The sequence below is a fragment of the Bombina bombina genome, chromosome 1 (genome assembly GCF_027579735.1).
Source record: "Bombina bombina isolate aBomBom1 chromosome 1, aBomBom1.pri, whole genome shotgun sequence".
Classification (NCBI taxonomy): Eukaryota; Metazoa; Chordata; class Amphibia; order Anura; family Bombinatoridae; genus Bombina; species Bombina bombina.
This window is the reverse complement of record NC_069499.1, coordinates 1,050,370,157-1,050,382,478: the sequence shown is the minus strand read 5'-3', so window position 1 is coordinate 1,050,382,478 and position 12,322 is coordinate 1,050,370,157. Positions and strand designations below refer to the sequence as shown.

The 12,322-nt window shown below is 41.2% G+C and overlaps 1 protein-coding gene across 1 annotated transcript in view; it reads left to right on the top strand.

Moving 5' to 3' along the window:
- Positions 1-12,322, top strand: part of DNTTIP1 (deoxynucleotidyltransferase terminal interacting protein 1) — a 71,762-nt gene that overhangs the window by 18,209 nt on the left and 41,231 nt on the right. Inside the window, exon 2 of the mRNA XM_053689758.1 lies at positions 6,150-6,220. Coding sequence (XP_053545733.1) covers positions 6,150-6,220 — 71 coding nt within the window. The remainder of the gene's footprint in view (positions 1-6,149; positions 6,221-12,322) is intronic.

Genomic DNA, 12,322 nt, shown 5'->3' with positions numbered 1-12,322 from the left:
AGTGTGTTATTCATTCTCTGGTAGAATTTGAAGAAGAATCTACCTGAGTTTTTTCTATGATTTTAGCCGGAGTAGTTAAGATCATATTGCTGTTTCTCGGCCATCTGAGGAGAGGTAAACTTCAGATCAGGGGACAGCGGGCAGATTAATCTGCAAAGAGGTATGTAGCAGTTTGTTATTTTCTGACATGGAATTGATGAGAAAATCCTGCCATACCGTTATAATGTAAACTCAGCCTTAAATGCAGTAGATGTAGCTGGTATCAGGCTGTCATGTATGTATATTTTACACTTCAGTATTCTGGGGAATGGTACTTCACTGGTTTTATACTGTATGCATAGATTTTACCTAATTTGCAGGGACTTGCAATAGGTTTTAAATAACAATTGATTTATTGAGGTTAAACGTTTTTTTGCTGGCATGTAAAAAACGTTTATTCCTCTGAGGTACTGGGTGAAAAAATGTTGTGGGCACTATTTTTTCCACTTGGCAATAGTTTTGTTTAATTTAAAGCAGTTCACTGATCTCTCTCACTGTTATGTGTGAGGGGGAGGGGCCATTTTTGGCGCTTTTACTACGCATCAAAAAATTCAGTCAGAGGTTCATTTTCTTCCTGCATGATCCGGTTCATCTCTTCAGAACTCAGGGATCTTCAAATCCTTTTTTGAGGGAGGTAATCATCACAGCAGAGCTGTGAAGAGTGTAGCTGACTGTGATAAAAAACGTTTATTTGTGTATTTTTTCTGCTGACAGGGTTAGTTATCCTTTGCTAATGGGAACAATCCTTTGCTAAAATTGTATATTTCTTACAAAGATTTGATGCTATAACTTAATTATTTTCAACTGTCATAATTTTTTCTGTGCTTCTTATAGGCACAGTTCGTTTTCATATAATTGTAAATTACTTGAAAAAGCATTTCCAAGTTGCTAGTTAATTGCTAGTGTGTTAAACATGTCTGATTCAGAGGAAGATACATGTGTTATATGTACTAATGCCAAAGTGGAGCCCAATAGAAATTTATGTACTAACTGTATTGATGCTACTTTAAATAAAAGTCAATCTGTACAAATTGAACATATTTCACCAGATAACGAGGGTCAGTACCTGCATCTCCCGCTCGGGAGGTGCGTGATATTGTAGCGCCGAGTACATCTGGGCGGCCATTTCAAATCACATTACAGGATATGGCTACTGTCATGACTGAAGTTTTGGCTAAATTACCAGAACTTAGAGGCAAGCGTGATCACTCTGGGGTAAGAACAGAGTGCGCTGATAATATTAGGGCCATGTCAGACACTGCGTCACAGGCGGCAGAACATGAGGACGGAGAACTTCATTCTGTGGGTGACGGTTCTGATCCAAACAAATTGGATTCAGATATTTCAAATTTTAAATTTAAGCTGGAAAACCTCCGTGTATTACTAGGGGAGGTGTTAGCGGCTCTGAATGATTGTAACACAGTTGCAATACCAGAGAAAATGTGTAGGTTGGATAAATATTTTGCGGTACCGGCGAGTACTGATGTTTTTCCTATACCTAAGAGACTTACTGAAATTGTTACTAAGGAGTGGGATAGGCCCGGTGTGCCGTTCTCACCTCCTCCGATATTTAGAAAAATGTTTCCAATAGACGCCACCACACGGGACTTATGGCAAACGGTCCCTAAGGTGGAGGGAGCAGTTTCTACTTTGGCTAAGCGTACCACTATCCCGGTGGAGGATAGCTGTGCCTTTTCAGATCCAATGGATAAAAAATTAGAGGGTTACCTTAAGAAAATGTTTGTTCAACAAGGTTTTATATTGCAACCTCTTGCATGTATTGCGCCTGTCACGGCTGCAGCAGCATTTTGGTTTGAGTCTCTGGAAGAGACACTTGAATCATCTACACTAGATGAGATTACACTCAAACTTAGAACCCTTAAGTTAGCTAACTCATTTATTTCAGATGCCGTAGTACATTTAACTAAACTTACGGCTAAGAATTCCGGATTTGCCATTCAGGCACGCAGAGCGCTGTGGCTAAAATCCTGGTCAGCTGATGTTGCTTCTAAATCTAAATTGCTTAATATACCTTTCAAAGGGCAGACCTTATTCGGGCCCGGGTTGAAGGAGATTATCGCTGACATTACAGGAGGTACAGGCCATGCCCTGCCTCAGGACAAAGCCAAACCTAGGGCTAGACAGTCTAATTTTCGTTCCTTTCGTAATTTTAAAACAGGAACAGCATCAACTTCCTCTGCACCAAAACAGGAAGGAACTGTTGCTCGCTACAGACAAGGCTGGAAACCTAACCAGTCCTGGAACAAGGGCAAGCAGGCCAGGAAACCTGCTGCTGCCCCTAAGACAGCATGAATCGAGGGCCCCCGATCCGGGACCGGATCTAGTAGGGGGCAGACTTTCTCTCTTCGCCCAGGCTTGGGCAAGAGATGTTCAGGATCCCTGGGCGTTAGAGATCATATCTCAGGGATACCTTCTGGACTTCAAATCCTCTCCCCCAAGAGGGAGATTTCATCTGTCAAGGTTGTCAACAAACCAAATAAAGAAAGAAGCGTTCCTACGCTGCGTACAAGATCTTTTATTAATGGGAGTGATCCATCCAGTTCCGCGGTCGGAACAAGGACAAGGGTTTTACTCAAATCTGTTTGTAGTTCCCAAAAAAGAGGGAACTTTCAGGCCAATCTTGGATTTAAAAATCCTAAACAAATTCCTAAGAGTTCCATCGTTCAAGATGGAAACGATTCGAACAATTTTGCCCATGATCCAAGAGGGTCAGTACATGACCACAGTGGATTTAAAGGATGCTTACCTTCACATACCGATTCACAGAAATCATTACCGGTATCTAAGGTTTGCCTTTCTAGACAGGCATTACCAGTTTGTAGCTCTTCCATTCGGATTGGCTACAGCTCCAAGAATCTTCACAAAGGTTCTGGGTACTCTTCTGGCGGTACTAAGACCGCGAGGAATTTCGGTAGCTCCGTACCTAGACGACATTCTGATACAAGCTTCAAGCTTTCAAACTGCCAAATCTCATACAGAGTTAGTACTGGCATTTCTAAGGTCGCATGGATGGAAGGTGAACGAAAAGAAGAGTTCTCTCTTTCCACTCACAAGAGTTCCCTTCTTGGGGACTCTGATAGATTCTGTAGAAATGAAGATTTACCTGACAGAAGACAGGTTAACAAAGCTTCAAAATGCATGCCGGGTCCTTCATTCCATTCAACACCCGTCAGTAGCTCAATGCATGGAGGTGATCGGCTTAATGGTTGCGGCAATGGACATAGTACCTTTTGCACGCCTACATCTCAGACCGCTGCAATTGTGCATGCTAAGTCAGTGGAATGGGGATTACTCAGATTTGTCCCCCACTCTGAATCTGAATCAAGAGACCAGAAATTCTCTTCTATGGTGGCTTTATCGGCCACACCTGTCCAGGGGAATGCCATTCAGCAGGCCAGACTGGACAATTGTAACAACAGACGCCAGCCTTCTAGGTTGGGGTGCTGTCTGGAATTCTCTGAAGGCTCAGGGACTATGGAATCAGGAGGAGAGTCTCCTTCCAATAAACATTCTGGAATTGAGAGCAGTTCTCAATGCTCTTCTGGCTTGGCCCCAGTTAACAACTCGGGGGTTCATCAGGTTTCAGTTGGACAACATCACGACTGTAGCTTACATCAACCATCAGGGAGGGACAAGAAGCTCCCTAGCAATGATGGAAGTATCAAAGATAATTCGCTGGGCAGAGTCTCACTCTTGCCACCTGTCTGCAATCCACATCCCGGGAGTGGAGAACTGGGAGGCGGATTTCTTAAGTCGTCAGACTTTTCATCCGGGGGAGTGGGAACTTCATCCGGAGGTCTTTGCCCAGATACTTCGACGTTGGGGCAAACCAGAGATAGATCTCATGGCGTCTCGTCAGAACGCCAAGCTTCCTCGCTACGGGTCCAGATCAAGGGATCCGGGAGCGGTTCTGATAGATGCTTTGACAGCACCTTGGACCTTCGGGATGGCTTATGTGTTTCCACCCTTCCCGATGCTTCCTCGATTGATTGCCAGAATCAAACAGGAGAGAGCATCAGTGATTCTAATAGCACCTGCATGGCCACGCAGGACTTGGTATGCAGATCTAGTGGACATGTCATCCTGTCCGCCTTGGTCTCTACCTCTGAAACAGGACCTTCTGATCCAGGGTCCATTCAAACATCAAAATCTAACTTCTCTGAAGCTGACTGCTTGGAAATTGAACGCTTGATTTTATCAAAACGTGGTTTTTCTGAGTCAGTTATTGATACCTTAATACAGGCTAGGAAGCCTGTTACCAGAAAGATTTACCATAAGATATGGCGCAAATACTTATATTGGTGCGAATCCAAGAGTTACTCATGGAGTAAGGTTAGAATTCCAAGGATATTGTCTTTTCTACAAGAAGGTTTAGAAAAGGGGTTATCTGCTAGTTCTTTAAAGGGACAGATTTCAGCTCTGTCCATTCTTTTACACAAACGTCTGTCAGAAGTTCCGGACGTTCAAGCTTTTTGTCAGGCTTTAGCTAGGATCAAGCCTGTGTTTAAAACTGTTGCTCCGCCATGGAGTTTGAACTTAGTTCTTAATGTTTTACAGGGTGTTCCGTTTGAACCCCTTCATTCCATTGATATCAAGTTGTTATCTTGGAAAGTTCTGTTTTTAATGGCTATTTCCTCGGCTCGAAGAGTTTCTGAGTTATCTGCCTTACATTGTGATTCTCCTTATCTGATTTTTCATTCAGACAAGGTAGTTCTGCGTACTAAACCTGGGTTCCTACCTAAGGTGGTCACTAACAGGAATATCAATCAGGAGATTGTTGTTCCATCTTTGTGTCCTAATCCTCCCTCGAAGAAGGAACGTCTGCTACACAATCTAGATGTAGTCCGTGCCCTGAAATTTTATCTACAGGCAACTAAGGATTTTCGTCAAACGTCTTCCCTTTTTGTCGTTTATTCTGGTCAGAAGAGAGGTCAAAAAACTTCGGCTACCTCTCTCTCCTTTTGGCTTCGTAGCATAATACGATTAGCCTATGAGACTGCTTGACAGCAGCCTCCTGAAAGAATTACAGCTCATTCTACTAGAGCTGTGGCTTCCACTTGGGCCTTTAAGAATGAGGCTTCTGTTGAACAGATTTGCAAGGCTGCAACTTGGTCTTCTCTTCATACTTTTTCCAAATTTTACAAATTTGACACTTTTGCTTCTTCGGAGGCTGTTTTTGGGAGAAAGGTTCTTCAGGCAGTGGTTCCCTCCGTATAAAGAGCCTGCCTGTCCCTCCCGTCATCCGTGTACTTTTGCTTTGGTATTGGTATCCCAGAAGTAATGATGACCCGTGGACTGACCACACTTAACAGGAGAAAACAAAATTTATGCTTACCTGATAAATTCATTTCTCCTGTAGTGTGGTCAGTCCACGGCCCGCCCTGTTTTTTATGGCAGGCTTAAAAATTTTTTGGATTATACTCCAGTCACCACTACACCCTTGGGCTTCTCCTTTCTCGTTGGTCCTTTGGTCGAATGACTGGAGGTGACGTAGAGGGGAGGAGCTATATAGCAGCTCTGCTGGGTGAATCCTCTTGCACTTCCTGTAGGGGAGGAGATAATATCCCAGAAGTAATGATGACCCGTGGACTGACCACACTACAGGAGAAATGAATTTATCAGGTAAGCATAAATTTTGTTTTTACAGTATACTGTCCCTTTAAAGTGAATGTCAACTTTCATGAATCAGTACCTATATTTAAAAAAAAAAAAAAAACTATTAGAAACAGGGGAACGTTCATTCATGAAAGTTTACATTGCACCGTATTTTACAAATACCTTCTTCTCCTGAAACAACGGATCGCTGATCCCACGCCTGCAGCTCCTTTCTACTTCGTCAGCAATGACGAAATCGGCTCTCTCCGATCAGGAAGAAGCAGGCGGGGCGATCAGCAATCCGGTGTTTCAGGAGAAGAAGGTAAGTATTTGTAAAATCTAGTGCAATGTAAACTTTCATGAATGAAAGTGCCCCTGTTTTTAATAGTTTCTTTAAAAACTGGGCGCTGATTCATGAAAGTTGACATTCACTTTAAGTTATGGGAATTGCTATAAAAAAATGTGTTTAATTAACTATATTTCTCGTTTCGCAGAATCCATGGAACATAATGATTAAACACCGCCAGGTTCAGCGTAGAGGACGGCGGTCTCATATGTCAGTCAGGTAATGCGTTTAAAATATTTTTCCTTATTAAAAGAAACATTTACCAGTGATTTTAACCATGATCCTTATTGTCACTGCATGACAGCTCTCATAGCAGATTTATCCAAGACAAGAGAATCCATTAAAAGAAACAACAAACTAATATGATTTAAAATAACCTAATTTACAGGCATTAAAGGGACAGTCAACTCAAAAATGTTTATTGTTTAAAAAGATAGCTAATCCCTTTATTACCCATTCCCCAGTTTTGCAAAATCAACACGTTTACCTGTGATAACCTTGTATCTAAGCATCTTCTGACAGCCCCCTGATCACAATACTTTTTATTTATTATATATTGACGTGTATTTTTTCTGTGTTGTGCAGACCCCACAGGCGTGAGCACAATGTTATCTATATGGCCCACAGGAACTAGCAGTCTCCTGTTATGAAAAGGAAATAAAAAAAGTATGTGATACGAGGGGCGGAGCTAGGCCATGCAGGGACATGGCCCCAATTTTAAAGTCTAGCAAGGCATTAACTCATACCTCAGAATATTGATATGAGCAGAGGAAGAATCTAACCCCTGCATCTTACCAGCTTATACTTACCCCCTAGTGTAACGTACTCTCTGGTCATTGCTGTAAATCTGCTTGCTCTCATTTCGTGGAGACTTTTGTCTTATATATAGGAAAGTCATACTTTCTACTAGATCTCTGCACCTAGAAAATATACATACCCCTAAAATAGGGTGCTTACCATAACTTTCTTGTCCTCATACAAGCTACGCAAGAACTGGTAATTCCCAATAAGAAATACAATAGACCTGATAAAAGTGCCTCATCAGGAAGGTTGAGCCAATACCTGAGGCCTATGGAAAAGTGACACCTCCGCAAAAGCTGCCGCAAGCAATATGTAGCAACCCCCCATCTAACCATGTTACCAAGGAGGATCTGCAATATCTATGTTCTAAAGAGGACATTAAATCAATTGTACAAGAGGTTAAACCGTGGTACAGTGATCTTCATAAAGACATATCCAACCTAAACACCAGGGTTACTCAAGTTGAGGAAGAACAAGATAAGACTAGGGAGTCTATTGAGTACCTTACTGTAAAAATATCCACACAAGAGGGGGCGGAGCCTACAGCTGTTGAGGCAGGACGTGTCTGTGAAGAGCTCCTGGTCTCAATTAGCTTTTTTGGAATAATTTTCTAAATTAGCCTACTCTTTCTCTTATTTTTTTATGAAATACAAAAATCTGGGTTTCTAGCAGAGAACGGACCTGCCTATGTTTCTCAGCTAACTTCATAGGGGCCAGCCACGAGGTTGAGATGCCTCTCTAGTGAGTCTGAACTTCTGTGTTGTTGGGGCTTGCTTCATACTTTCACCCCCCCCCAGGACCCTGGATTTTATCAAACCAGTTTTGTTATAACTGGCCAATTCTACACCTTATCTACCCTAAGGTACCTTCAACTACCCTGATACGATTGACACTGATTGATTACCGAAGTTGATCGGCTTACCCAACGCTGCAAACATGGAGAGCGTGGACAGATGGGAACAAAAACTGAAACAACTCATGCACGAATACCACCAAAGCATACTGAAAGATCTGTACAATATCCTCCACGCACTGCGACTTATCTCAGGAGCACATCCTGTTACCTGTGACCAGCTATTAGAGATTGCTGTCTGCAGCACCACTCCGGATGTAACGGGACTAACCGACATACATACTCTACCCTGCTGTGATCAGATGGCCCAAGAATACGGCGCTGCAATAAACTCCTCACCAACCTGTGATCTGATTACTGCCCCAGTGAGAGCTCCGGAACCGGAGGAGAACGTTGAGGCTCTTTTTGACCTAGCGGAACATGGGGATCCCTCTCTTGACATCCACGTGGCAGAGGAGCCTGTTCGCCATCACAAGAGCAGGGCGAGCGCTGCACTAGACAAGATGTCAGCTGTTAATATGACCGGTGCTGACGGAGTAGGTGGTACGCTCCCAGCTTCCGATGGTGCAGGTGCTACGGCTGCATATAAACTGTAGTCCGATTGTCTATGGGGGTTCTTGGCAACAGATGGCTATATTGAAACCTACGGAGGGAACAGGCAGCCATTTTATTGGGACTATTACCCCTCATAAGGTATCCGACAGGTTTGTAGACTTGGCGTGGGTTAATAATGATATTTGCCTTGGGACTGACCCACATGCCACACGGAGGTCTCAACTGAACTGGGGAATTTGTCTGTCTATTGATATTCAGTGTCTTCGGTGTGGGCATAACTGGAGCCGGTAGATCTACATGTATTAGTTCATGCTCCGGTTTATTTACCCCTATCATTATGTACACTACTAATGCCCCCTAAGAGGTTTGCTATCAGTCTTATTGCTGAGGGGTTCTGTTTGGAGCAAACTTTACAATAATGACTGTCTCACTACTTGATCCTTTAAAGACTCTTCCCCCAAGTTCTGTTATGCAGTGAATTTTCCCTCACTTAACATATGTTGCTCACCCTGTCTGTCTCTGTACTTCAACATAATGTGTAATGATATATCTGCACTTATTTCCTCCCGATGCTCCGTGATAACCACTGTTTTTATAATTGTGTGTAATAATGCATCCATTTCTCCCATACCCAGTACATCTCTGCAGGGAAGCTCAGTAGGTAGAGAGGTCTCCCAATTTATTGGTGTGCTTGTTGAAATGTACATAGCATAGGGGTTTCATATCTAAACAGATATTTTATGAAAATTTTCTGTCCTAGCCTGGAATTTTTACGGCCAGCAAAGTCTGTGGGACATAAGTTTAATGTTGGTTAACACCTTTCCTACAAATGTGTTTAAGGTATAAATGGAAAATGAGACTATCTATCCCTCCCTGGTTTCTTATGGTGCCCCATTTATATTGTAAGTTTATCTATAACATTTACTGTTTTAAGTTATTACTAATATGTATATAGGTTGGCAGCACTGATTTATTTTATCTTATACACATCGTGAGGGATCTACAGCAGGGGAAGACCAGCTAACACAATGCAGCCTAATCCACACCCCAGATTTTTATTTAGTTTTTAGACACAAATTTACTGGTATTCATATCAGGAATGGCTAACGCATATCATCATTATGTATATTATATTCATTTTTATATACCTTGCCTAGTAACATTAGCTCCCCTGTGCATAAATGGGCTCTACTCATTGACTGCATTTGCCACTTGTAGATATTGATTTTAAGCGTAGTTATGTACTTTCCCTTTGATATATAGTATTTAAAAGGCAGAAGCATTATATTCTGGGAGATTGGAACAGCGGCTGCCACATTCTGTATCGACATGCTTGAGAGCCCTATCTAAGATGGTCCCGAAAATATAAGCATGATGTTCCTTAATAGCCCTCTCCAGAGGTCACCTACCTAACGGTTTGGTATTTTCCCTATAACCCAGGCTTCGAGAGTTTATTTTGGATTCTTTTCCATCTGACACCCTATCTCTGTCAACTCTATCACAAAATATATGTATATAAGTAACTGGTTTCTTCTATAGCTGTATGTTTATTGTATAATTTGTGAAAACTAAGATTCACCATTTGAGATCCATAAGTGGTCTCTTACTGTTTCTAGTGACCTTCTTTAGTTTTATATTTGTCTCATAACCACAAGAGGCCCAAGAGTGGCCTCGTAGGCTATTTAGAAGGCTTTAGTGTATAGGGCAATAGTTGTGAAATTTAATTTTTTCCATGTCTTATAACTTTTCTGTTTCTTTTGTTTAAGTCTCTTTTGGTTTGTTGTACTGATATTATTTTTTTGCATACTCTGTATTGACACTTATGCTTTGTATGCCCAAATTGAATCTTAATAAAAATATTTAAAGTTAAAAAAAAAAAAAAAAAAAAAAAAAAATCCACACAAGATGACATGATCCATCAATTAAACAAAAAGCTTGAAGACATGGATAACAGGAGTCGCCTAAACAATCTCAAGGTGAGACGTGTCCCTGAGTCAGTCTCTCCTACAGCCTTGACTGGCTATTTACAAGACCTTTTCAGGACACTGAAGGGAACGCCGAGCTCCCCTGACATCCAAATCGAGAGAGCCCATTGGGCCCTACGTCCCAAGCTGCCAATCAAGGCCCCACCAAGATATGTTGTCCCGAAGCTCCTAAGCTTTAAAGATGAAATACTATGATGTGCCCGAGCTAAACACCCAATCCACCACGCAGGAATACCTATACAAATCTTCAGCGATCTCAGTCCAACTACTTTACAGAAGAGAAGGTCCCTGTTCTACATCACCTCAGCTCTACAGGCTAAAAGAATCCCATACCGCTGGGGCTTCCCGGTCTGCATCATAGCTTCAAAGGGCAACAAATCAGTAATATACCGCATTGAGTCAGACCTGGAGCACTTTTGCGCTCAGCTTGACATTGAAGTTCAACAACCTGGCCTAGAAGAGGCTCCACAGCAGCATCTAAAAGCTACTATCCTATCGGACGGCACATTGCCTCTACTTCCGGAGGACGCTTAAACTTATTATTTTCAGGTGACTGTTAAAATCAGATCAGGTAATAGAAGCCGAGAACGCCACATATGATCCACTTAACTGTTTGTTATTTACTGTTATGTGATGTTGCTATGTTTAAATTAGGAATTAGTGTTACAAGAGATTGATAAGTCTATCTGAAGGTTGTTATGAGATCAATATTTGTTACATTTATTTACCAGATGTAATGTTTAATTTATCAAGATCTTAAAGGATTACTTTCTGTTATCATTTTTAAGCTAAACAACTAACATATTAAAGTTAATAAACATTAATTAAAACCTACTGACCTATATTTTCTCCAAAACGAAGTTTCATAACGTTCTAAAAGTTATATCTTTTATTCGCCGATGATGTCATGTTATCCTGCCCACTATTTTCAGCACTGCATGTTCAAAATACTCAAACCAATAACTTTGTGTTTAAACCGCCATTTTGAAACCTAGGTATTGTAAACGGATTGGTACAGAGCAAAGGATACCCACGGAGTGGGTTTGAAAAACAATAAAATTTGCAGACAAGATTTTTGATATACGGTAGAGATATGTTCATGAAATGCTATTGATAAAAAGCGTATTTGGTGTAGTTAGTTAGTAACAGGCATAGAAAATATTTACTTACAGTGGCCCTTTAAGTTGGTATGGCAGAAAGACCACTTGAATACCAATGTTTTATTACTTCATAAGAGTGTTATTAAATGCAAATCGTTATAGTAATAGTTTGAAATGTTATGCTTTAAATACATACATTTAATTAGTACATTAAAAAGTTGAATATTCCTTACAACAGATCTGCTTCAACCCCACCATACACTTAGTCAACTGCATTATCTCAAGAGTTAATTATTAACCAACCATTCTTATTACTCATGTACACTTATTTCCTGGATAATAACAAACCTACTCTGAGTTTTTATCCAAAATTATTAATCCCCTTCCAAATTGCCAAGGGGAAAAAAAAATAAAAAAAAAAATAAATATAATTTTCACATACCCCATAGGCCCTGGGGCAAGACATTTCATGTTAGATGAGCTAGAGGAGTAAAGAAATCCGCTCTGTTGATGCAAAATGTTTATCTTGTAAATAATTAAACCACAGGGACACTCTCCCCACTGTTCTTTTTCTAGTAGCACAGCAACGAGGTTCCTTTCCCTCATTTCTTTCAAATACTCTTCTTAACTAGCCTTACAGAAGACATCACATTTACACTCCACCACTTACTCCTGTAGTGTAGGATTATTTTACCAACCTAAATCTTATTACTCTAATCCTACTGCTCTCTTAAGGTGTATTAACCTCTCATTTCTTACCCTCACATTTTTCCTACCCCTTTACCCTCTTTCCCTTCTAATTTTCTTTTCTCCCTCCCATTCTGTTCCTTCCCCTCAAAATGCCTGCATCTAAATCGAGACCCATAGGACATTCAATCACCTTCACAACTATCAATGCCAAGGGGCTGAACAGCCCAGGCAAACGGTCTATCGCTATGCGAGAACTATCTAATTTGAATAGCAAAATCATTTTTATCCAGGAAATACACTTTCAGAGGGGCAAAGAGGCCAGATGGACACATAGCAG